General features: G+C 38.1%; 4 protein-coding genes across 4 annotated transcripts; 2 read left to right on the top strand and 2 right to left on the bottom strand.

Annotated features, from left to right (window-relative positions):
* The first annotated feature begins 1002 nt into the window (after positions 1-1002).
* On the top strand, positions 1003-5063 carry LOC114758193 (glucose-1-phosphate adenylyltransferase large subunit 1). The gene is made up of 14 exons (XM_028947222.1): positions 1003-1636; positions 1748-1870; positions 2050-2217; positions 2396-2488; positions 2586-2669; positions 2762-2817; positions 2904-2997; positions 3117-3302; positions 3438-3518; positions 3907-3993; positions 4078-4182; positions 4390-4496; positions 4617-4677; positions 4776-5063. Exons 1-14 carry the CDS (start codon positions 1394-1396, stop codon positions 4875-4877), a joined length of 1590 nt encoding a protein of 529 aa, XP_028803055.1. The 5' UTR covers positions 1003-1393; the 3' UTR covers positions 4878-5063.
* On the bottom strand, positions 4875-7258 carry LOC114758194 (mannan endo-1,4-beta-mannosidase 7). The gene is made up of 5 exons (XM_028947223.1): positions 6741-7258; positions 6395-6589; positions 6017-6139; positions 5700-5893; positions 4875-5607 (listed from the first exon to the last, which is right to left on the bottom strand). Exons 1-5 carry the CDS (start codon positions 7059-7061, stop codon positions 5193-5195), a joined length of 1248 nt encoding a protein of 415 aa, XP_028803056.1. The 5' UTR covers positions 7062-7258; the 3' UTR covers positions 4875-5192.
* A 4666-nt stretch (positions 7259-11924) lies between these two features.
* LOC114758195 (ornithine carbamoyltransferase, chloroplastic) lies at positions 11925-15335 on the top strand. Its single transcript, XM_028947224.1, has 5 exons — positions 11925-12166; positions 12950-13284; positions 13880-14011; positions 14119-14394; positions 14945-15335. The coding sequence occupies exons 1-5, from the start codon at positions 11947-11949 to the stop codon at positions 15125-15127; spliced, it is 1146 nt and encodes a 381-aa protein (XP_028803057.1). The 5' UTR covers positions 11925-11946; the 3' UTR covers positions 15128-15335.
* Positions 15336-15388: 53 nt separating this feature from the next.
* LOC114758192 (auxilin-like protein 1) lies at positions 15389-22115 on the bottom strand. Its single transcript, XM_028947221.1, has 7 exons — positions 21461-22115; positions 17476-20804; positions 17262-17344; positions 17110-17175; positions 16937-17026; positions 16562-16738; positions 15389-15625 (listed from the first exon to the last, which is right to left on the bottom strand). Exons 1-7 carry the CDS (start codon positions 21811-21813, stop codon positions 15590-15592), a joined length of 4134 nt encoding a protein of 1377 aa, XP_028803054.1. The 5' UTR covers positions 21814-22115; the 3' UTR covers positions 15389-15589.
* Between the last annotated feature and the right edge of the window lie 1036 nt (positions 22116-23151).

Here is a 23151-nt window from a genome sequence, read left to right as displayed (position 1 = left end):
TAGCCATATGTAATTAGATCACTTAACATAAAAGATATAAGTAATTTTATCTAAATTGTTGTCGTCGTTGCTGCTGCTGCTTTACTGAGGCGGACCAGCAAAGCCTCTGGCCAGCCACATCCTGAGAAGTGTTGCGTCTCCGGTTTCATTATTTAACACGTGACTCTGCACCTTGGAGTCGTCAACCCATCACATTCAATCTCAACAGCTTTCGTCTTGTTAGGCTATCACCTCCCCAAATATCTAACAAGGCACTGTACCCATCATAGGATTCCTCCACAAAATTCAGCCACTGCTCTAGTAAAAAACAACTTTGAAATAGAAGTTTTAAAAAATAACAGAAAACAAATTTTAATCAACGCTTTTGTTGATATAAAAAAGAGAAAAATAAAAATAATAGAAAGTCACAGCCATACAGTCTAATTTATTAGAAATCATGGCTTTTTTTTTTTTTGGCTTCCATGGCTTATAAGTCTTATAAGTTAGTTTTTGCAAATCTTAACAAACTTTTTGGCTTCCATGGCTTTCATGAGACCTATTCTAATTTTAAATTATAAGTTAGTTTTTGCAAATCTTAACAAACTTTTTTTATTTTTCATCTAAATTATTTACTGAATAAAACATGTTAATATTTTCAAAGTCAATAAAAAAATATAAGAAATTAATTAAAAAATAAAAATAAAATTGATACAAAATTATAACTTAGACATTAAATAATAAAAGTTACTAAAATTTTGCTTTTGTTAGTCATTCCTTTGTTACTCTGGAACCATGCAACGAATGATAAACGCAAAGAAGTCTGCCAAAATAAAAACAAAATGATGGAAGGATTTGGATTAATGCTGACAGAAAGGGGCATGAGGGCATTGGTGACCTTTGATGCGTACGTGAACGTATCCAAGAATATAGCAATATATTAATATATTATTATAAATGAAAAAAATTATAGCCTTATTATGGGAGAAGATTTCGGTTTCTCTCCGCAAGTCATAGAAATGCGTAGCCACCGCTGACTCTGGAAAACAGAGTGATCGCAAGACTTGCCAGGTTTCTCGTGACGGCTCGCTTGCCAACAGATCTCACCGCCACATGCATTATCATCCTTCCTTCAAGCGGCCTCACTTCGCTTGTATATTTCTCTCTTGCTACTTTCTTCCTCTTTAACCGAGCACTAGGAACATATTTTTGGCCGTTAGGCGCCCTTCGTCTGAATCTGAATATATCTAATTTTGCTTCCTCACTTTCTGGCCTGATCTTTCTCTCGAAAGTTTCTGGGTTTTAGCTTCTCGCCCAAACTCCACGCTGGTGCTATCGAATATCAAAGATACACTAACTCTCCGTTGTAAAGCAGAGATACACACTGTAGGATTTTGATTGTGCGGTTAACTTAACAATGGATTCCGCTTGCGCGATTCTAAATGCCAATGCCAGTCTGGTCAAAACTAGCAAAGCAGTCCACTGTAAAACAGGCACTCGTACTGGGTTCTGGGGTGAGACTACAAGGGGAAGTCTGAATGGCAGACTTTCATCTCTTCAATTCCAGAAGAGGTCAAGAACCGATATGACTGGTACAAAGTCGAAGCCTGGCGTTACGTACTCTGTTCTTACCCCAGACATCAACAAAGAGGCGGCCGTGGTAAATGATTGAGATCATGTTTTTATTTTCTCAATGCGATGGCAGGGCCAAAGCTGAAAGATTTGTGTTAGAATTTTAGTATCACTATTGGATATTGGATTTCCGTTTCAGGTGTACGAGCCACCCAAAGTCGAGACTTCAGAGGCAAACCCAGAAAAGGTAGCCTCCATCATATTAGGCGGAGGTGCTGGAACTCGCCTTTTTCCTCTTACCGGCAGAAGAGCCAAGCCAGCGGTATGATCTTCTGTTTTGTTTTGTTTTAATTTACTAAAACTGATCAAATGATTGCATGTTTTAGATACTGACTCGATCCTATATTTTTTTAATTAGAAATGGATGCAACGGCGTTATTTTATGCGAAGCTTGAATTTGAATTAAATTTTTAGTTATGAATAATTTTTGCCTGCTTGCAGGTTCCAATCGGAGGGTGTTACAGACTTATAGATATCCCGATGAGCAATTGCATCAACAGTGGCATAAAAAAGATATTCATTTTAACGCAGTTCAACTCTTTCTCCCTTAATCGCCACTTGTCTCGCACTTACGGTAATGGCGTGAACTTTGGAGATGGCTTTGTGGAGGTAATTTAATTTGGGCATACGAAAGCTTCTTCTACCTCCCATGTGGAATGATTGACAATATTTTATAGAAGTGAATAGCAAAATAAGGGAGACTATTTGTCTTCAAGCAAGGATGTCTTAGCGGGAATTATAAATTAGCTAAATCCTAAAGAGCATAATTTACCTGACATCATATCAGGTCCTGGCTGCGACTCAAACACCTGGAGAAGCAGGGAAGAAATGGTTCCAAGGGACAGCTGATGCCGTGAGGCAATTTATTTGGGTTTTTGAGGTAAGAACTAGTGAATCAACGATGTTTGCGTATATTTTGAAGATATTGCATGTATATAGTAAATTAGTGTCAGTGACTTATTTTGACTTATTTTTAGGATGCCAAGAATAAGAATGTTGAGCATATATTGATACTTTCTGGCGATCATCTTTACCGAATGAACTATATGGACTTTGTGCAGGTAAGTGTGAGATAATTTATTGTCAAAGATTTGATCAAATAACAGTTTTAGTTTTCTATTATTTATGCTGATTGTTGAAACTGTACTTGCAGAGACATATAGACACAAAAGCTGATATCACAGTATCTTGTGTACCTATGGATAATAGGTACAAACAAAATCTGAGGCCAAAGTTTCATTGATAATAGATCCCCATATTGTTTTTCAAGTTGATCAGTGTTAGTTCTCTTACAGCCGTGCATCAGATTATGGGCTGATGAAAATTGATCCGACAGGAAGAATTGTTCAGTTTGCGGAGAAACCCAAGGGCTCAAATCTAAAGGCAATGGTAAATATATTGCTCCTCGCATTTACTACATAGTTTTTACCATTGAAATCATATTTGCAGTTAATTGATCGGTTTTGTGTCCAACGAAGCTGATGCACTGTCACATCTAATAACTGCAGCAAGTTGACACCACCGTCCTTGGATTATCTGCACAAGAAGCGGAAAAATACCCTTACATTGCATCAATGGGTGTTTATGTCTTTAGAACTGAGACCTTATTGAAACTATTGAGATGGAGCTTTCCTTCATGCAATGACTTCGGATCTGAAATTATCCCTTCCGCTGTGAAGGACCACAATGTCCAAGTGAGAAGAAACTCCAACCATGAACTTGTGGCCTATATTTCTTTTCTTAGTTTAAATCGTTGAATGATCTAGAAAATGGATCACTTTAGATTAATTGGTAACACTTGATCCTTCTGATGTTATTGACGTTCTCAGGCATATTTGTTTAATGACTACTGGGAAGACATTGGAACTATAAAGTCCTTCTTTGATGCTAATCTGGCCCTGACAGAACAGGTTGGTTTAACTACTGTGCGAACTGTTATTTCTCTCGGTTCATACCAGAATGTTTGTTTCAATTGACTATGCTGCTACTCGATCATTTTTTGCTTTCTTGCAAGTGAGGGGATATTTTAATGGTGAAAAAATATAAGTTGGCTGTAATTCATTTTTGAAACGAATGAAAACCTGTCACAGACTAGGAAGGGTTTCCTATGTTGCTTCAGATCTTGGGAATCAGTCAAAATTCAGAAGATTTATAGGTGCTAGAAGCCAAGATGATGAGGATATCATTGATAATAACGGAGTTGATAATGGTTTTGAGAATAATAATGTTATCATGGACGTTTTCTTTCACTGGGAAAATTTTAGCATATTTACTGTTTGCAAATGTTATCCTTTGCAGCCTCCCAAGTTTGAATTTTATGATCCAAAGACGCCTTTCTTCACTTCTCCAAGATTCCTACCACCCACTAAAGTTGAAAATTGCAAGGTATCACAAAGTTGATGACAAGCTTCAATCAGTTTGTTTATTTGGCGTTTTTACTGCTCGTGACTGCTCAACTGGTTTTCACAGATTGTGAATGCAATTATTTCTCACGGCTGCTTCTTGAGGGACTGTAGTGTTCAACATTCTGTTGTTGGCGTGCGCTCACGTTTAGAATCTGCGGTGGAACTTCAGGTAAGCCAAGTACATCCTTGTTGTCCCATCCCTGTTTTTGGACTGCCTTTTTGGTCAAATTGTTGTGCAAATTCATTGAGATTTAAATGGCCTTCTTTACCGATAGGCTGGCTTTCCCTAGTATCTTCTTGAGTTGACAGATTTTCATCAATGTATTGTTTTTTTGAGCAACTCTGATGGATTTTTGAATTCGGCCATGCTATCCAGGATACCATGATGATGGGTGCAGATTATTATCAAACCGAGTCTGAAATTACATCTCAGTTGGCAAAAGGGAAGGTTCCAATTGGTGTTGGAGAGAACACTAAAATCAGGTCCGCCATTCATGTCTAGATTCTCTGTTCAACAGTCTAAGACATGCGCACAAATTAAAAATTAGTTGAATCGCCATCGTTTCTAATTTCTGCTGATTTCTTGCGTTGACTTTCTTCAAGGAATTGTATAATCGACAAGAACGCCCGGATTGGAAGAAATGTGATTATTGCCAATAAGGACGTAAGTTTAAATCTTCCTAGTGAAACTACCAAGCAGTGTTATTATTAGTGTTTTGTTGCCCAGCCTTCCCTGATTATTTAAATATATTGACTTTTCAGGGAGTTCAAGAAGCCGACAGGACTAAGGAAGGATTCTACATTAGGTCTGGCATTACGGTCGTACTGAAGAACGCAACAATAAAAGACGGAACAGTCATATAAATCATTCAGAGGCGTCTTCATTGAATGGTCCGATGACTGAAGCTTCTGCGTTTAATTTGCAGACATAAATCTAGGAAAAAGCAACAAGAGCATACAACACATTTGCTCGCTTGTATATTACGATTTACGTTACATGAAATTGAACTTGCTTGTTTCTTACTAGAATAATAAATTCTTTTTCTACGAGATTTTACATACCGGTAACACACTTATATTCGAACTCATCTTAAGGAGAGGAAGCAAATACTGCGGATACCTCCATTTTAACAAATAACTGAGCTCACAATGCTGGCAAGTTTTGTTAGGCTGGCTATTTCAATTCCCGCCATTATTGGCTTCGTTCCACTTCTTGATGTCTTCAAGTCTCGCGAACATTTTTCTAATTCGATTAAGCTTTTGAGACTCTTGAGCAATCAAACCGGCAGTTGAGGGACTCTCGCCCAAGACTATTTCATAGCCATCTCGAAAAGAGTCCATTCCTTCAGCTAGGAGTTGCCAAAATAAGCCTCCAACTGCAGCCCCACCACTACTTGCTGATGAATAGATCGCAGAGTACACAGTGTTGAAGAGTTCGTCTCTGGCCTTCGAGTTTGAACCCAAATTCTTAGTTGATATTCCAAACTCAGCGAACAAGAGTGGCTTATGAAGAGTGTTCTGAGCATCTTTGATGTGCTCGCTAAGCCAACCATTCAAAAACGAGAGTTGGTCTTCATAACCTGAACCTGAGAGCCTGCTCAGGCAAAATAAATCCTCACTATGAATGATATTAACTCATTACAGAAAAATAATAGCAATAATTTGCAATGTCATTATTATGGTCACCATTGATCAGGGTACGAGTGAACTGTTGCAAAGTCAATGCCTGGGATCTGGTTGTTTGCGATGAAATCTGTTCCTACCAGGAAGTTGGGATTAGACTGCTGCTTTGATTGACCATAGAAACCCTCCAGACCAGCTTCAAGCAAGTGGTTTCCATCAATGGATTTCAAAAAAGATGCCATCTCAGTAATCCAAGCCTGTTCGGAGGAAGGAAATCAACAAGATTCAACTTCGTTTATCTTTTTCTGTGTCATTTGAAAAACAAAGTGAAGTTCGTTTAATATTAAAATGGAATGAAGCAGCGGAAGAATGGTGTCTACCTGAACAACTTTTCCCGACTGATCTGAAGGACACCTTATCTCATTCATGAGCTCCCAGGCCATTATAGTTGGGTCATCTTTGTAAGCAACTCCGGTGATGCTGTTACGTCTTGCAAGCACAGTCTGCAACATGAAAAAAATCGAATGTTAGGAGCAACGTTAAGCTTACAATGATATGAAATTCCTTCCGTAACTAGTAAATCAATTCTCATCATACGATGAACCACTCAGGATGTATGCACCGAGTTTATGCAACATCCTCCTTTCACTATATTTGTTCTATCCAACCACTGTAATTTTGACAGACCATGAATGGAATTCCAGAAGACCAAATTGTGGGGGGATTATATGAATAAAAAAGAAATATAAAAAATGTACCTTGATGTGGTTTTTGTAGTATCCCTTCACAACAGGGTTAGTGAAAAAATCATCTTCAGAACTGACGGACTGGCCCTGACTCCTTGCCCACTCCACGTACTGCTTCTTTCCTCCCAAGTTGTCGTAGTTATTCACCAAACTCAACACCAACTTCATCCCATATCTTCTGGCTTCGGATACCACGAAGTCTAATCCCTTTCATTTTCAGTCCATTAAAGAAGAGAAAACAAAATCAGCAACATATCAAATTAAATTAAAAAAACTAAAGCCTGTTGTTGTACCACTCGAAGCGCAACGAACGAATTAAAGAATCAGATATTTAAAGAAGATCAAGATCAAGGTAAACCTGGAACATATCCTCATTGTAGGATCCCGGAGAGTATTGGAGTGGCTTATAACCACCATCACTGAAAGCCCAAGTCCTAGCTATGCTAAGTCCGTGACTTTTAGCCTCTTGAAATGCAGATGAGACTTTGTTCCTCTGAGACGGATCAGAGGCCACGTACATCAACCAGTAGGCATTAAAGCCATTACCATAGAAGGGGCTCCCATTCAACATTAGTTGAACACCACTTGCTTTCACAAACCCATCGTCTGCTCCCACTAGGACTCGCTGTTCTAATATCGCGAACAGAACAATGAAACCCAGAAACAAGAAACGTTCCATCACTCTGTTTTCTCTCGCTTTCTCTTTCTCTCTGATGCAGTATGCTTCGGAACTTGATCAAACAAAGAATCTGTGACTGTTTATATGGTGGGGAAATGCATCTGGTACCAGAATCTCTCTCACAGGGATAAACAACCGAGATGGGGAAAAAAGTACAGCGTGGGCACTAGAATTTAGCAAGAGGAGAGGAGTAGCTCCGTCCAAAGCGAAGGAGGGTGGGCCTGGTGAACAGAAGTACAAATGTAGAAACCAGAACCTTCACACATTCACTATAACGTGGGGCCACAGCTTGGAAGTTGTCACCACTTTTTGGGTGAGATCAACTAAAACCAGAACCGTGCGTAAATGAGTGGTGGCAACAAGTTGCTATTTCCATAGAAAATATCATCAGTAATAAAGGTTGCACAATCAGCTCAAAAAAAAAAAATAAAGGTTGCACAATGTTATGTTCAAAATTGTGGGGTATGGACTTCTGGATGGGTTAGTGTCGTAGGTAAGGATCAAAAGATTGGGTGGAGCCTGGAGATGGATTCTCGGATTATAATTAGTCTTGTAGTAAAAGGTTCTCGGTCTCTCAACCCACAAAATATCTTATCAGTTTGATTAGCGATGCCTTCCACCATGCAGTTTGAGAAGCAAAAAAATAAAATGTAGTTTGAGGAGTGGCAAATTAGTAAATTAGTTGGTACGTCAAGCGTATAACACGGATATAGAAATTAATTTTTAATTGAACTTCTTAAATTGTGACGCCAAAAAAAAAAAAGAATAGTTGATCATCGATGGCTATATTTTTTAGTCCTTTTTTTTTCAATAAGAAATAAAAGATGCTAACTGCCCTTTCAAGAAACACATGTATTTCTTTTTAAAGAATTTATAACTTTTTTTTTCAAAAGATATATCCAGGAACACCAAGCAAAAACATATATCGAAGTTTGAAAGGGGCAGTCATGCGCGGCGCATCCCGTAAAAAAGGTTCAACTGTAACCAGCCAACCCAAGTATTAATGAAGAAGAGAATCGTCGAGCTGTGTTCGAGAAGAGCTTCAATCGCGGCGAAATTGCCGAGTTAGAATGCCTTTTATGTACGACACAAATCTCATCCACTGCCCTTGGTCATTTGAATAGGGAGTCAACTAGAATAAGACGGGCACAGTCTAAATAACATCTTAGTGAATCTGATCCCTTAATACAGCTATCTAATGAGGACAAGCCAAAGATTCATATGCGCAATTGAGGACTAAGCATGGAATAAAGGAGACACCCCCCCCCCCCCCCAAATCAAAATAAAAAAACAAGAAGAAGAAGAGTGGCCGACACGAGTGACCTTATTTCACGGGGAAGCGTCAATAGTCAATACCTGACCTAACATATCACAGATAATTACTTTCAGAAACCCACCCCCCCGGGGGAAAAAAAAAATGAAAAGACAGGATAATTTCATCTCCAATTTCGGTGCCTTTCACTATTTAAATACCATTCACAAGGTTTTGCTCTCTTGATACTCTGTGTCTGCTATTTTTTTGTCACTTTCCATCCCCAATTTTAAGAGAGAAGACTGAAATGAAATGGAGTAGAATCAAATGGAGTAAATGCGGTTTGAACTCTGAATGCTAAAATGACTCCCCCTGCGCAATCAGAGCAACAATGCATTGTTCATTGAAGATATGGTGTCGCTTTCTATATAAAAATCACCTATTGTTCTATTGGTCGCCCGACCCATGATGTTCTGAAAAACAATCCCGTGGAAAATAGCCGTGGCATTTATTGAATCCCGATACAGAGCAATACGAGCATGATACACATTTCACAGCCAGTTGTGAGACGATTAGGTGGAAAGATGCTTCATGACATTGGAAGTGAAGAGGACAGGGCCTCGTGATGGTGTGTTAGTGTGATGGAGACGAAAAGAAGATGAGATTGACCCCTTTATTAAAAATTTCGAGCCATTGCATGTGACTTCCAACCCAATCTCCTACCCGCTCGTGCCATGTTTTCTTTTCCGGGCAACCATCCATTATGTCATATCATCATTTACATTTAACTATTTATTTTTAATTGGATGTAAAAATAATATATATATAATATTTGGTAAGAATGCACTCCGTCCTTCTAATTATATTATGAATTGATTTGTTTTGGAGATATATGAATCAGCTTCTCTCGTTATTTTCTTGATAGAAAAGGATTTTTCATATATCTGCAAAATGATTTTCTTTCATCATACGTGAATTGAGACGAACAACATGCATTATGCACGTGCTGTTATTATTCCACGATAGCTGTTTCTTCTTTACTAATTTTTTGATTTAATTAATAAAAACTATTCACGTCCACAGCATCATTTTATTTGCCATTCAGTTTCATTCTCACTGAACGAATGGGTTATTGGTACTCTGAACTAAAGGAGGAGGCTGACCGGGGTATTGTTTAATTTCCTGGCAATTTCCTTTCAGAAGCCGCAGGGCAGAAAAGACTAATTGGGGGAGTGGGCCCATCATTATTTAGTTTGCTGAGATGAAGAAATCAACATTGGATGGAAAAATTGGAGTGGGCGTGTCGTTTTTAGCCAGTCATAGAACGGCACGTGATCTCCTTTGTTAGCCCTCATGTCTCCCAACTCCCAATACTGTCACGCAAGGACAGGTCTGTGACTGTGAGAAAGAACCGCATATGTGATTGACGGAATTTTAAATTAGATAAAAATTAATAATTCATTGATTAATTTTATTTTTTGTGTTTTGACGTCTGACACCGACACGACGGCAAGCGGAAATGGACACGTGGTTGGATTAGTAATCCAACCGACTTTGCGTAACGAGGATACCTGCGAGAGGACCCAATGGGGGATGACCGCGGATGCCATCCGGTGATCGCCTTCGTGTGGTTTTTATTATTGACTTCCGTTCTAATGATCTTCTCCTTTAATTTTACAAATCATTCAGATATTCAGTGCAAGAAAGGACTTTAATTTTGACTGGAATACAAGTCTTGAATTTAAACTAACTACAATCTAATTTTTACAATTTTAATTATTTGAAACTTTAATCCCTTTGTTTTCTAAAATATAACAACCAGTATTCTTTTTTAAAAAAACCAATATTTTAAGTAGTTTTTTTTTACCGGAATAATATTTTAAGTAGTTAAAACTATATAAATATTGAATTGCATAAAATCAAAGTTTAATGATTGTATTGCTACTAAGTCAAAATTATAGAAATTAAATTGTCCTGACTCAAAATTTAGGAATTATGATCAAATCAAAGCTACATAAATCAAAACAATAGGACATGTTTGATTTTTATTGTATATTTTTTTTCCTGAAAACAATTTTACAAAATCATTTTTTAGAATGAGTTTTGAAAAAAAAATGTTTGGATAATAATTTTTTAAAAAATTATATTTGAAAAAATTATTAAAAAAATCACATTTAGTAGGTGGTAGTTGTTACAAGAAGTGATAGATAGTGGGTAATAGATAAAAAGAGAAAAATATTTCTTCAATTTTTTAAAATAAAAAACAAAAAACATGTAAATGTTATTTTGATTTTTTTGTTTTTAAAAACATGCTACTGTTTTTTTATTTTTCAAAACTATCAACTAAAAATAAATTACTAAATAAATTTTTTTTCTGTTTTTAAAAACACAAAATTATTTTTAAAACAAGAAACTAAACAAGTCCCAGTCTTTCTTATATTTTTATCTTTGGCCAAGCTATAAATTCTCCTTGACTATTAATGATCTATAGACAACTCTTTTAAAGTTTAACAAATTAAAAGCTAAACTTGTTTTAGAATCTTTTATACTTTTTCACTATAATTTTTTGTTGTGAAATTCATGCACAAATAATTAAAGTTATCATGAATCCCCCCTTTTCAAATTTTATGTTTTATTTTATTTTTTGCCCATTTGAGCAGTGATAATTCTATATGAAGTCATTTAATTGGTAAAATTTATAACTTTAAACTCAAAAATATATATATATTTCTAAAATATATATGGAGTCAATATTAATTATCAATATTCTCACAGAAAAGAAAATTCATCAGTAAAACTAGCGGATATTTGGCCGGGCCACCCCCTTGTTCTCAAGCAAGCCCATTTAAGTTTTGGATTCTATTTGATAAGCCCAAGAAAAGCCTTGTACTCACTAAATGGACTGGCCTGTGTCACGGTCTGGATCCCAGATTGCCCAGTAGTTTTTCCAGAAAGCCTTATTTTTAACTGATCTCCATCTCGCACTTGATATTACAATTAAAGTGTTTTTTATATATTTTTTAAAAAAACTTTATATGTCAAAAAAATTACATTTCTGTTAGCATTTTACTATTTTACCCTTGAAAAAAACCTAATCCCACGCCTGAGGCCTGCCGCGCGCTCGCACACATGATTTGACCTTCAATCTACAATTATAATTCTCTGTCACCCGCGTCTTCCATATTCATATTCACAACGGCTTCACCTTCTTCGGCGACCTCAAAAAAATAAAAAGAAAAGAAAAGAAAAGAAAACTTCACGCCCGGCTCGACGCCTTCACCTTCGGTCTCCGTCACCGACGTCCGTCGCCTTCTCCTCCTACGGGAAATCTGCTGGCTCGTGAAGAGATCGGCTGACTCACGCACGTTTTTTTTTTTTCTTGGTCCCTGAAAAAAGAAGAACGAGCAACTAACTACATAATACGCGCTTACGTGGCGACCGTGCTTTAGGTGTCATATTGCCAACACATAAAAAGTAGTGGCACGCAAGTGAAATTACTTGGAAAAGCGAGGTTATTTCATTTCAGTTTAAAGTACTTGCCCATATATATATCGAACCCCAGTCAAGTGACTACACAGCCACCACTGCTACTCCAAACTGCCACACTCTACGCTCTACCCCGCTCGCACTACAATGGCTGCTGCTGGTTCATGTCACTGTGCAGTACGATTTGATAAGACCGCTCGATCCTCTGCATTTCCCCCTCTCTACGGTCAGAAGCTCCGTCATGGTGCTCATTTCTCTGGCACTACGATTTTTTCTCCAGTGAGTTCTCCGGCATTTCGCCTCAAAATATCATGCCAGAGCCGGACCTCTTCTGCTGTATCCGCTGAGTCATCGGTCAGTGGTAAAGGTACTTTTCTTCGTCAACTGCTTTATGTCCATCTCAATAACTTCCCCGGTTGCAATGCTTGATTATCACTTATTTTATAATATGATGTAGGAGGAAATCCCATCGTCCTAGGGTTTTAGGAACTCTTATTTTATTTTGTTTGAACCCGTGCAATACTAATCGCAATAGCTAAAACAACTCTGCTAGATGTGCTGGACTCTCATTTATGTGTACAGATTTTGGATTGCTGCATCTCGCGTGGAAATGTGTGTGATAAGTTTTTAAGAGTTCTATACCGGTGTGTGGAGGAGGGTTCTAGTTGCTGTTGACGTTACCATCTTCAACTGAACTCTCAGTCTGAGTTACAAGCTTGATATGAATACAGAACTAATTCATATTTGATTGTCTCTCCACATGAGTATTCATGAACTCTTCGTGTCTATTATTCCTGTTTGTGTCAGCTTAAAATTGCTGATCAGTAGTTTAAAACCTTATTAGATGTAGTATATAGCTCGTGATAGAAGCGACCTTTTCCGGAATGTGGAAGTGCTAACCTGATGAACTGAGTTCAGTGTTAATCAGATAGCTTCTTTATGGTTTGGAATTTATGAATGACGCGTTACCTACATAAATCCATGCATTAGCAATTTTTAAGCTTTTTGGATACGATTTTGTTCCGCTCTAGCAACACATTTCAACTCTTTCTAGAAATTAAACAGCTATTGTGATATTTCAACGAAAACTGACCTTAAGGATGTTCTCCAATCAAATAGCAACCAATTAAATGTTCTCCTGGCTCTGCAGAAAAAGCTGACCTGAAGGATTTTCTCCATATAAATGATTTTGATAAGGATACTATTTTGAAGATCTTGGATCGAGCCATTGAGGTGAAGGCTCTATTAAAGTCAGGTGACAGGAGCTTCTTGCCATTCAAGGGGAAGACAATGTCAATGATCTTTACTAAACCATCCATGAGAACACGGGTTTCATTTGAAACTGGATTTACATTGTTGGGTGGACATGCTATATATTTAGGACCTGATGATATCCAAATGGGTAAGCGGGAGGAAACTCGTGACATTGCACGTGTTTTGTCTCGCTATAATGACATAATTATGGCCCGAGTTTTTGCACATCAGGTATGCTGGTGAGTTACTTGTATTGTTATATGTTGTGTGACTTTTGGTTTGCAAGACTAGTGTTTTTTGTTCACTTTTTATCCATGTAAATTTACTTATTATATTTTCAATTCAAAATCATTATATCTGGATAGTTATTTTTCACGTGTCACGTTGAATCAGAGTGCGATGGAGGGGTCCCTCTTTTACTACTTCTGTTTATTAGAGTTGGTTCGTTCTGTTGCAGTTGCATGAATTTAAGCACAAGAAAATCTAGAAAAAATTATATCAATTCTCTGGTCTTTGGTTTGCTAGGGTAGGTAGTTTGAATTGAAGTATATTCGTATGTAGTCTGCTTATAATTGTGATTTCTTACACTTGTTAGGTTTTAACTGTTGTGCTCTGTATTGTAAATATAGCCATCAAGCCTAGAGTGTCAAAATAGTAGGTGATTGGTCCTGTTTATCGTACTTCTAAAGCACTACAAAACCCACAGTTTTAATTGAGTGCTCTAAGAGCTCATTAATTCTAAAAAGGTGGACAGAATAAACCAGAATAGAGATTGAAATTAATATTAATTAGTTTTGCTTTACCTCCTCTTGTTTTTTGCCCCCAGGACATACTTGATCTAGCTAAGTATGCAACTGTGCCAGTCATCAATGGCTTGACAGACTACAACCACCCCTGTCAGATAATGGCTGATGCCCTTACTATGATTGAACACATTGGTCGGCTGGAAGGAACCAAGGTTTGGTTATATTGTTAGTCCATGATAGTTTTCTTTTTACTAATACTTCGTAGCATTCTAAACTACTTATTCTCTGATTATGTTCTGCAATGCGCAATACATGTCAGGTTGTCTATGTTGGAGATGGAAATAATATTGTTCATTCGTGGTTGTTGTTGGCATCTGTCATCCCTTTTCACTTCGTTTGTGTGTGTCCAAAAGGTTTTGAACCTGATGAGAAAACAGTTGAGAAGGCAAGGAAGGCTGGAATCAGCAAAATTGAGATATCTAATGATCCTAAAGAAGCAGTTAGAGGAGCTGATGTTGTTTATTCTGATGTCTGGGCCAGCATGGGCCAAAAGGAAGAGGCTGCCTACCGTCGCCAAGTGTTCAAAGGTTTCCAGGTAGATGACATTATTTTTCACGAGTATGTTACTTTTGAGTTATGGTAGGCAATTATTCAAGTTCTTATGCGGATGTCATTTCTATTTAGATTACTCTTGGATTTCGACCCTGTCTCCTTAAGCGAGACGCACAAAACACCCTTCATATTTTCATAGTTGTTGGGCCTGATATGGTCCAATCAGAACTAAATGAAAGCCTCAGCGTTCTGATTATGAATAACACCGAAATTTATAAATTGGTCAATAAAAAATAACTAATTATTTTTATAAGTGGTGAATTCCTAACATAACCCAAAGCAAGACATAAATTGGTCAATAAAGTAGCTACTATTTCTTGAAGGATGGGTTGGCTTGTCAATGTCTCGAGGTCTTAGAAGAATTAGATATCATGTGACGCCCCCCAAAAATGGTGGGGTCCTGAGGGCCCTTCCCCCCAGTTGTCATAGATCGGTATTAAGTATTAAGCCGTTGGCTTATTAATGGTGTGGCAAGCAATGCTTAAACTGTTGAACTGACGATCCGACCTTATAAATTGCAATTTATTTTACAGATAGACCAAAGTCTTATGAACTTGGCGGGTCCGAAAGCTTTTTTCATGCACTGCTTACCAGCGGAAAGAGGGGTGGAGGTTACAGATGAAGTCATTGAAGCTCCGTATTCAATTGTCTTCCCACAAGCAGAGAACCGATTACATGCACAAAATGCAATAATGCTTCATGCACTTGGAAGGTGAATTAGTGTCAATGGCCATGTTGATTGATCTCCTTGGAAAAAGGCGTTTCAATGCTCAATTTCAGGGGTCTGAGTTAGTTTAATTTAAAATTTGCATTCCGAGTTGGGTTTAAATATGAGTGTTTTAGTCCTTGGCAGTTTATGCACGATATTGTTAACTATGCTATGGTAGTGCATTTCAACATGTTTGATTTTGAGCCTTGTTTCAAGTACGTTGCATTTTGAGCCTCACTTCGTTGGGGGGAGGGGGTTAAAAAGGTGGTTGACGAATGCATAATAAAAGTTTCATTACATGTAGACGGGACTGGAACTGCTTTTACATTGCAGATTTTAAATGTTGCCCAGCGTGGGGATTACACCTTTATATTTTGGGCGCGTTGATTACACTTTACAATGAACAAAAATGCTTTGAAGAATGGTCACTTCCCTTGCGTACCATGTGAAGCGCAGCCTCCAGAATTGTTTACCTTTCTTCCATGTTGAACTTGTTCCAGGCCTCCTGGAGATGAAAGTAAGCATCAAATTTAACCCCAGCATCAAAATTTAACTCCACAACTATGTGTTTCCCATAACATAAAATCACAAGATTTCAAGTAACCAAGTTTTCACCACAAATGTACAAGTTTTCATCTTTTATTCACCAGAGATATAAACGATAGAATAAATAAATGAAATGCCAAGCAGCTTCCGACTGATGATTTAAAGCATTTTTAATTTTAAATTTTTAGAAACGGAATCACCGGTATGCTTCCGATTTAAGATTTTAAATCCATAGTTGATAAATAATAAAGTGATAATGATAACCCCCTAACGTATAAGATGTTCTAGTCTACCTTCTATTATATTATTATTCATCAGAGGGAAAATCGGTGTCTCAAAAAAAAAAAGGAAAAAAAAAACATTGTCCTATCATGAGTTAGGAGTTAATTAACACGGGAAAACAACTTCCCAATTTTTATCATGATTTAATAATAAAAAAATAGTTTTAGTTCAGATATTTATCGAGAGATTATTCAAAAATAAATACAAGTTAATATCCACTTTACTACATTTCAAACAATGATTATGATTGATTTGTTCGCCTCCTTACTTCGCACTAAACTTGTGTTAATTACAATGGGAAATTGAAAACTAGTCAAATGAAAACGTCAAAAAATACGACTTGAACAAATTCTTATATAATCGAGATTATTATAAAGATATATGACGGGGAAATGTAGTCAACCTTACAGTCAGTTGAAGATTTTTAAGAAGATCCACCAAAGGTAAGAGACAAATTGTGGAATTATAATCATTAAGTTAGTAAGCATCATTATTAATTGGTTTCGGGGAAGAATGCTCATTTTCCCCCCTCTTTTGGCCGCAAGGACAATAAAGCTAAGCAATAATTGAGTAATCATATTTCATACTGTTGAATGAGGGATGAAAGGCGCACCTTTAGAAGATCAAAGACCTTCTCACAAATGTACTTTTGCTGAATGCTTGCTCCCCGCTGCTGCAACTTGTCTGGATGCACAAAAAGAGTGGCTTTACGGTAAGCTTTCTTTACAGCTGTGGTGCTTACTATATCTGTCAAGTGAGTCGGCTGCCAACCACTATCGGGCCCAAGTATCTGCGAATTAGACATCAAGAGGCATAACAAAATAAATCTAATGAGAAAGGCCAGACTAACAGAAAGGCACTAAAATCATTATATTAGTAACATGACATAGCAGTTACGATGCATTGAGTATGCCATCCTGGAAGATATGATGTCAAGCAGCATATGCGAACATTAAATTTGATATAATTTTAAAATGGTTACACATACATATTGTAATGTCGAAAGTAATGCCCGCAAGTTTCCTTCCTTGCCACCTGACCATCTTTTAACATCACCATCGAGAGCTTCTGCGACCCTCTGCCAGAAGATAAAAATAGAAGATTATAGACAGACAAGGCAAAAAGTCAATCAGGGGCATGAATGCAAAACCGATAGATTACGTTTCTCTCCTCTTGCTCCTTCTGCACAAGACGATCACGGGCATTCTTTTCAGCCAGAGCTTTTGCCTGGATTCAAGAAGAATGAATAAAGAAACCGTAAGAGATGATAATGACATTGTAGACGAGAATCTCTGCAGAACCAGGAATCATACCACACGTTCTCCTATTCTTTGATGCCTCTCAGACCTAGCTTTGCATCTCTGAGCAGAGTCTCCATTAGCTCCATCAAATGTATCTGAAGATTTAGTAAGTTCATCAAGAATATGAAAATTGTACAAGATCTATAAAAATCTAAAACAGCAAATGAAGAAATGTAAAAAGATGTGAGATAGGTCAGCTGCAGCAGAACTGTTCAAAATCACGTACCGCCATAGCTGAAAGATTTGGAGTGGAAGTTTGTCTTCATTCCATTATCTCTTGAAGCACCAAAAGACTTCTCTGTGGAAAACTTGTCAGATTTGTTTCTCCATTCAGAAGCAGCCTTCTCAGACAGTGCCCTTTCTAGGGCCCGGGCCCGTGCCTCTGCAGTTGCTCTCTCTACAGCAGCACGCTCAGCTTTGAGTTTTGCTTCCATAGCCGCCCTCTCAGTTGATGTCTTTTCATTTGCCTGACCTGTGGTCTTTACTAGCCTTTCCCGTCCATCAGAAACATTTTTTCTACGAGCTTCAGCAGCAGCTTTCTCCAGAGCAGCCCTTTCTCGGGCCTCTGCAAATGCCCTTTCACGTGCTTCTCGGATTGCTCTTTCTACGGCTATTTTCTCTTTGTCTCTTTCTCTTTCTCTTTGCTTTTCTTTTGCTCCTTCATTTTTCTTGAGGTGGTCCACATCTGGCTTCAGCTTTTGTGATGTCTCATCTGCTTTCTTCTCTTCCATAGTTAGGGCTGCTTCATAATTCTTCTTTAGATTGCTGTGAGCTTGTTCAATCTCTTGACAACCAAAGGTGCTGGATTTCCATTCAGGCATAAGAGGTGGTTGGGATGCTTCCATGCTACTTTCATTGTCAACCAAGATTTCCTCATAAGAGGAGTTGCATCGATTTTCATCTATCTTGGCCTTCAAGCCATCTTCATCCTCCTCCATGTATTTAAAGACGTCTCGCAATTCGGGAGATGGTTCTTCAACAGGCATTGCCAAATTACAGTTATCTTCAGCTTCTTCCCAGCAATCATTAGGATTTTGCTCCGCATTTTCATGAGGATCACCAATATCTGTGGCAGCGCTGTCAAAGGAAACTGTTTCATTGGCATGCTGCATCTGGTTCATTGCTTCATTGTGTTGAAGGGCACCTTGAGCCAATGTGGATGTAAGCTCCAGTTCCCTAAGATTGTTAATCACTTCAAGAGATTCTGGTCCATTGCATTTCTCTTCATGCTGGGGTGAAGCATTACTTGCTACCAGTATTTCATCTTGCTCGCTAAGAGAATACTCTTCTGGAGTTACTTCTGGAATTTTACCACATTCAACTGTTGTATCAGCAGCTACTTCAATTTTGCTTGAGTTATCACCATCGAGCTCATTGTTAGGACTGATTTCTCTGGTTCTATCAGCTTCCTCAGTTTTTTTCTCCTCACAGATTTTTGCTGGCTCACTGCTATGTTTCTCAGTTTCTTCAGTCAGATAAGTAGCTCCTTTGATTTCCATCTCATCCTCTTTGGCATCTTCAACTTGGTCACCTCTATCAAAGTCACTATCTTTTAGCATTACTTCATGAAATTCTTCCTCATCATCAGTATGGCCCAGAATATCCTCCAGAATTTCCTGCATATGGATATTGCCAAACCTATTCTCATTGCCTTCTCTCTGATAATGATGTTCTGTCTCATGATTTAGAGCCAAAAGAACAGCTTTCTTCATTTTCTTTTGTTCTTCTACAAAGCTCCAATTCTCCATCTGTCTTTCCATAATTATCAAACACGAGTCATGAATATTGGATGGTTTACTACTTTCGATGGACTTCATATCCTCCCTCAACTCAAATTCCTTTAGACGACTGAAAGATTCAACCTTCTCCTCACTTTCTATCTCCTCCTGAGTATCATTCTTCTTGAGCTCAATGAATTCCTGATGATCCCTCAATTTTCTTGAACATTCTTCCTGCTCACAGGGTCCTTCGACCTTTTCCTCATCTTCTGATTTACATTTGATTTTTTTCTCATCCACCATTGACTTCCCCTCCTCACCTATCGTTCTTTCAGAGTCCTCCTGTTCAAGGAAAGGTGCAACCTTATCATCAGTTACTGGCTCATCTTCTAACTCCAAGTTCTTGTCTTTTGCTCCAGAAGGTGTTTCTTGAGCTAACTTAGTGTCATCTACAAGTTCTTCATGCATAAACATCTTTTTATCCACAAGTTCTTCATCATCGCCTGCTTCATCATCTACATTGATTTTTTCTTCATTAGCCTCTGGTTCACAAGGTCCCTCAACCACTTCTGTTGGCTGATGAGGTTCTTCTTGCTTCCCAAAGGCATTCTTACCGGCATTCTTCTCACACAAGTGATAGTCATCTACAGTGTATAACACTTCCTTGTTATTTTCTGCATCTTTAGAATCAAAATGTGTTTCCTCGTGAGCAGCCTCTTTATGTCCACCTTCTTCCCCTTTAATATGTTCAGCTAGAGTTGATTCAAGTTTCTCTGGTCCTCTCACGAAGTCTTTAGCCACAAACATTTCTTCAGCCCTGAGATCTAAGGTTATTTGCTCTTTTCTCATCATTGGCTTTCCAGTCACAGAAGACTTTCGTTGTAAAACATCCATTTCTCCACATGTTTGACCCAAACTAGTCCCTTCGTGTCTCATTGCTTTATTCACGAATTCGTCTTCCTTTTTTCCTTCAGCTTTCAAGTCATTATTGAGTCTTCGTTTTACGTGATTAGGAAAACCTTCTTTCTTTTTTTGCATCAAATCTTTGGCAACTTTTAATCTTTGTTGAGCTTCTTCTATTGCCTTCCTTAAAGCAGCCACAGAGGCAGCTGCCTCTGAACTTGAATCTATCATGTCATCTAAGTGTCCTGGTGAATCAGCACTAGCAGCAGCTTCAGATGCTGATAGTCGACATTGGGCTGCCACTGATCTCACAGCATGGCCATGGTCATCCAAGTTACCTCCTACAGTCTGAAATTTAGGCACTTCAATGTAATCCGTTCCATCATTTCCATGATTACCCTCACATGCATTTAAAAACATACTAATTGAATCAGAGCTCTCTTGAACTTTAACCCCTCCGTTGGAAGATAGTTTCTTAGAACTATCACTTCCACGGCTAACCTCAGATGCATTGAAAAACATATTAATCGAATCAGATCCATCTTGAAATCTGACTCCAACTTTGGAAAACTCATTTGTAGAACTGTCAGGTGAGGGATCATTAACTGATTTTGTGCAATATTCCCTTTCTTTAATTCCCTCTGCGTAATCACTACCAGGATAAGCATGCTGCAATTCAGGTATAGACTGCTCATCTTTGTTTATCTTCAATGGATTGACTTCTTCAACTAAACAAGTATAAGCAGGGACAGCATGGAGCTGAGCTATGTGCGTTGTGCCATTGTTTATGTTCTCACTTCCTTGGTTAATTTTGTGGTATGACATATTGATTTTTTTGGCACCATATGATGTTTCTTGTGACACCCGTGGGACCTGGTTTGAACAAATAGAAGAATCTCCTTGGCTAGATAGGTTTCCTCCTTTATCTTGGCTACTACAAAATAACAAATGTCAAGAAAACCATTAAGGTTCACATCTGCATTATTTTCAAGAAACATGCAGCGTTTGTTCGCACTCCACTTGGCGAAGGAAATACTGAATACTAATGTAGCACAAAACACCATCCAGTGAAGAAATAAAAACAAAATTTGACAATGATCAAAGCCACCACAAATAGAATGACAGAAGAAGAAGGAACTTTCTTAGAAGAGAATAAGAAAGAAGAGAGTGAAGGCCTAATGACATCAATCCTGCTAAAACCTTCACAGACAAGACTTCCTTAAATAGTGACGTAGAATAGAAGGAATGGAGGACGGGATAAGGAAATTCCACGGAACTGTCTCCCTGGGCAATGGATTTTTCTCGTAAAATAATATATGTAATTACTAATCTACGCAGTTAAGGAGTTCTACTGCCCACGCACTTAAACAAACTGGAAGAAAAAAACAAATAATCCAGAGCAGAAGAAGATGCAGTTTTCCAGTGAAAGAACCGCATGAGCGACAAAAATGACGAAATCGCAAAACAAGTAATAGAAAATTGCTCTGGCAATGACCAAAAATTCTTGATTTCAAGTAAATACCAAGGGCGGGCGTGCGAATGAAGTTCCTTCCAACTAAAGCCTAATGAGAAAGATGCAAGCTAACTTACGGTGCTCGCTTGTGGAAACTGTCTTTCTTCTTAGGCTCGGCAAACAGCTCCTCATAAGGTACAGCAGTATCCGGATTCCCAAACCCTCCGAAGACCTTCGAATAATCGAGCTTGGAGCGCTGAACGTCGAGCAAATTTTTTGTTTCATTGAGCTCAGGAACTTCAAGAACCGGAATCGATGATCCTATAGTAGCTTCCGAACCACCAAAAATTTCACAGTAATCTTCAAAAGAGGAGGCCAAACTAGGAGCTCTAAACTTCACAGGCGAGGCAAAAACACCGTCATATGCAGATTTTCCCGGCACGCCGTAGCCGTTAGAGAACTTTTTAGCGGTGACAGCTCCGAAATCCATTGCGAGTCTCTTTATTTCCTTCCCTGTGTTCTTCCTCCGCAGAGTGATTCCGCAGAGTTAGACACGGAGAAGAGAAGAAGGATCACGGAATGAGAAAAACAAAATGAACAAGACTTTTTCCGGTTGTAGAAAAATGAGAGGGAAAGGGCAAGGCGGTCCGAAAAAGTCAGTGCGTCGTAACTGTTAAAAAAACTATAAACGGGGGCTCTGACTGAGAAGCACGCACTACAGTGGCGAGTGCAGAACTGAAGTGATCGGAAAGGGGAGAGGTGACCGGCAGAGCCGGTGGAGTCAGTCAGGGCTCAATCTCACCATTATCGAAGAAAAGACGGAGCCCGTTAGTTGTCGTGATGCAGGCCATGGAAACAGAACAGTAACAGGGTTCCATCTGTCAAACCATTAGCAGCACCGCCACAACGTCATTTTAAAGGGTAGTTTCGTGAAAAGACTTTGCCAGCAATGGAATTTTCCCCCTTTTTTTTTTTGGCCTGAGCAGCAATGGAATTAGGCCTTCCTTGATATATTCTCTTTTCCAGGCAAAAAGAAAAATATCACTGCCTTCCACTCTTAATATAGTTAATTAATTAATTTAAATATATTAAAAAATTGCAATTAAATTGTTTCCGCTTTGTCCCAGAAGAGGGGCTTGCGCGTAGTTTCTTGCGCTGCTGCTTCCAGCTGTCACGGCTTCTGACTTGGATGGTTGGCAATACTCAGACACGGAATCTATGTTTTTACTTGGAAATATTTTTTTAAAAGGAAATAATACATTAAATATATAATAAAATTAATAATTAGATATATGAACTGAAAGGCTTACACGGTTATACCGATCTTATTATCACTAAAAATATGAATATGAATTTATCATGCTTTTAATAAAAAAAAGTGAAAAAAAAAACAGCATAAATTTTCACACCGTAATTACGATTCATCTGTAATCCTCGCTTATGAATATTTGTAGCCGTAGTTCCCCGTTCATTAAAAAGGTCAGAGAATGTTCCTGCTCTATTTTAAAAATTGTCGTTAATTGCTTTTTTTTTTCCCTTTATCTTTTGGGGGCCAACATTTGCTGGTTGTCTATACCTTGCAACGAGACAGTTAAATTTTGTTAACCCACCAGTCCTATGTCCAGCAAAGCTGTTGCTGTCGACAGTAGGCTGGACTGATGTGTACATATTAGAGGCACAGGAGCATTAAATAGTTTATAAATAAAATTTTAATTATTATTTATTGGATATAAAATAAGTATGTAAAAATAATTTTGTTTTAGTATATATAAAACCTGTTTATAAGTGATTCTATAAAGTCTTTGAGTGGGCTGCCACGCTGCATTCA

Source organism: Neltuma alba, unplaced genomic scaffold (genome assembly GCF_004799145.2).
Source record: "Neltuma alba isolate B1F8T4 unplaced genomic scaffold, ASM479914v2 tig00010672_pilon, whole genome shotgun sequence".
NCBI lineage: Eukaryota > Viridiplantae > Streptophyta > Magnoliopsida > Fabales > Fabaceae > Neltuma > Neltuma alba.
This window is presented reverse-complemented; position numbering and strand designations above follow the sequence as displayed.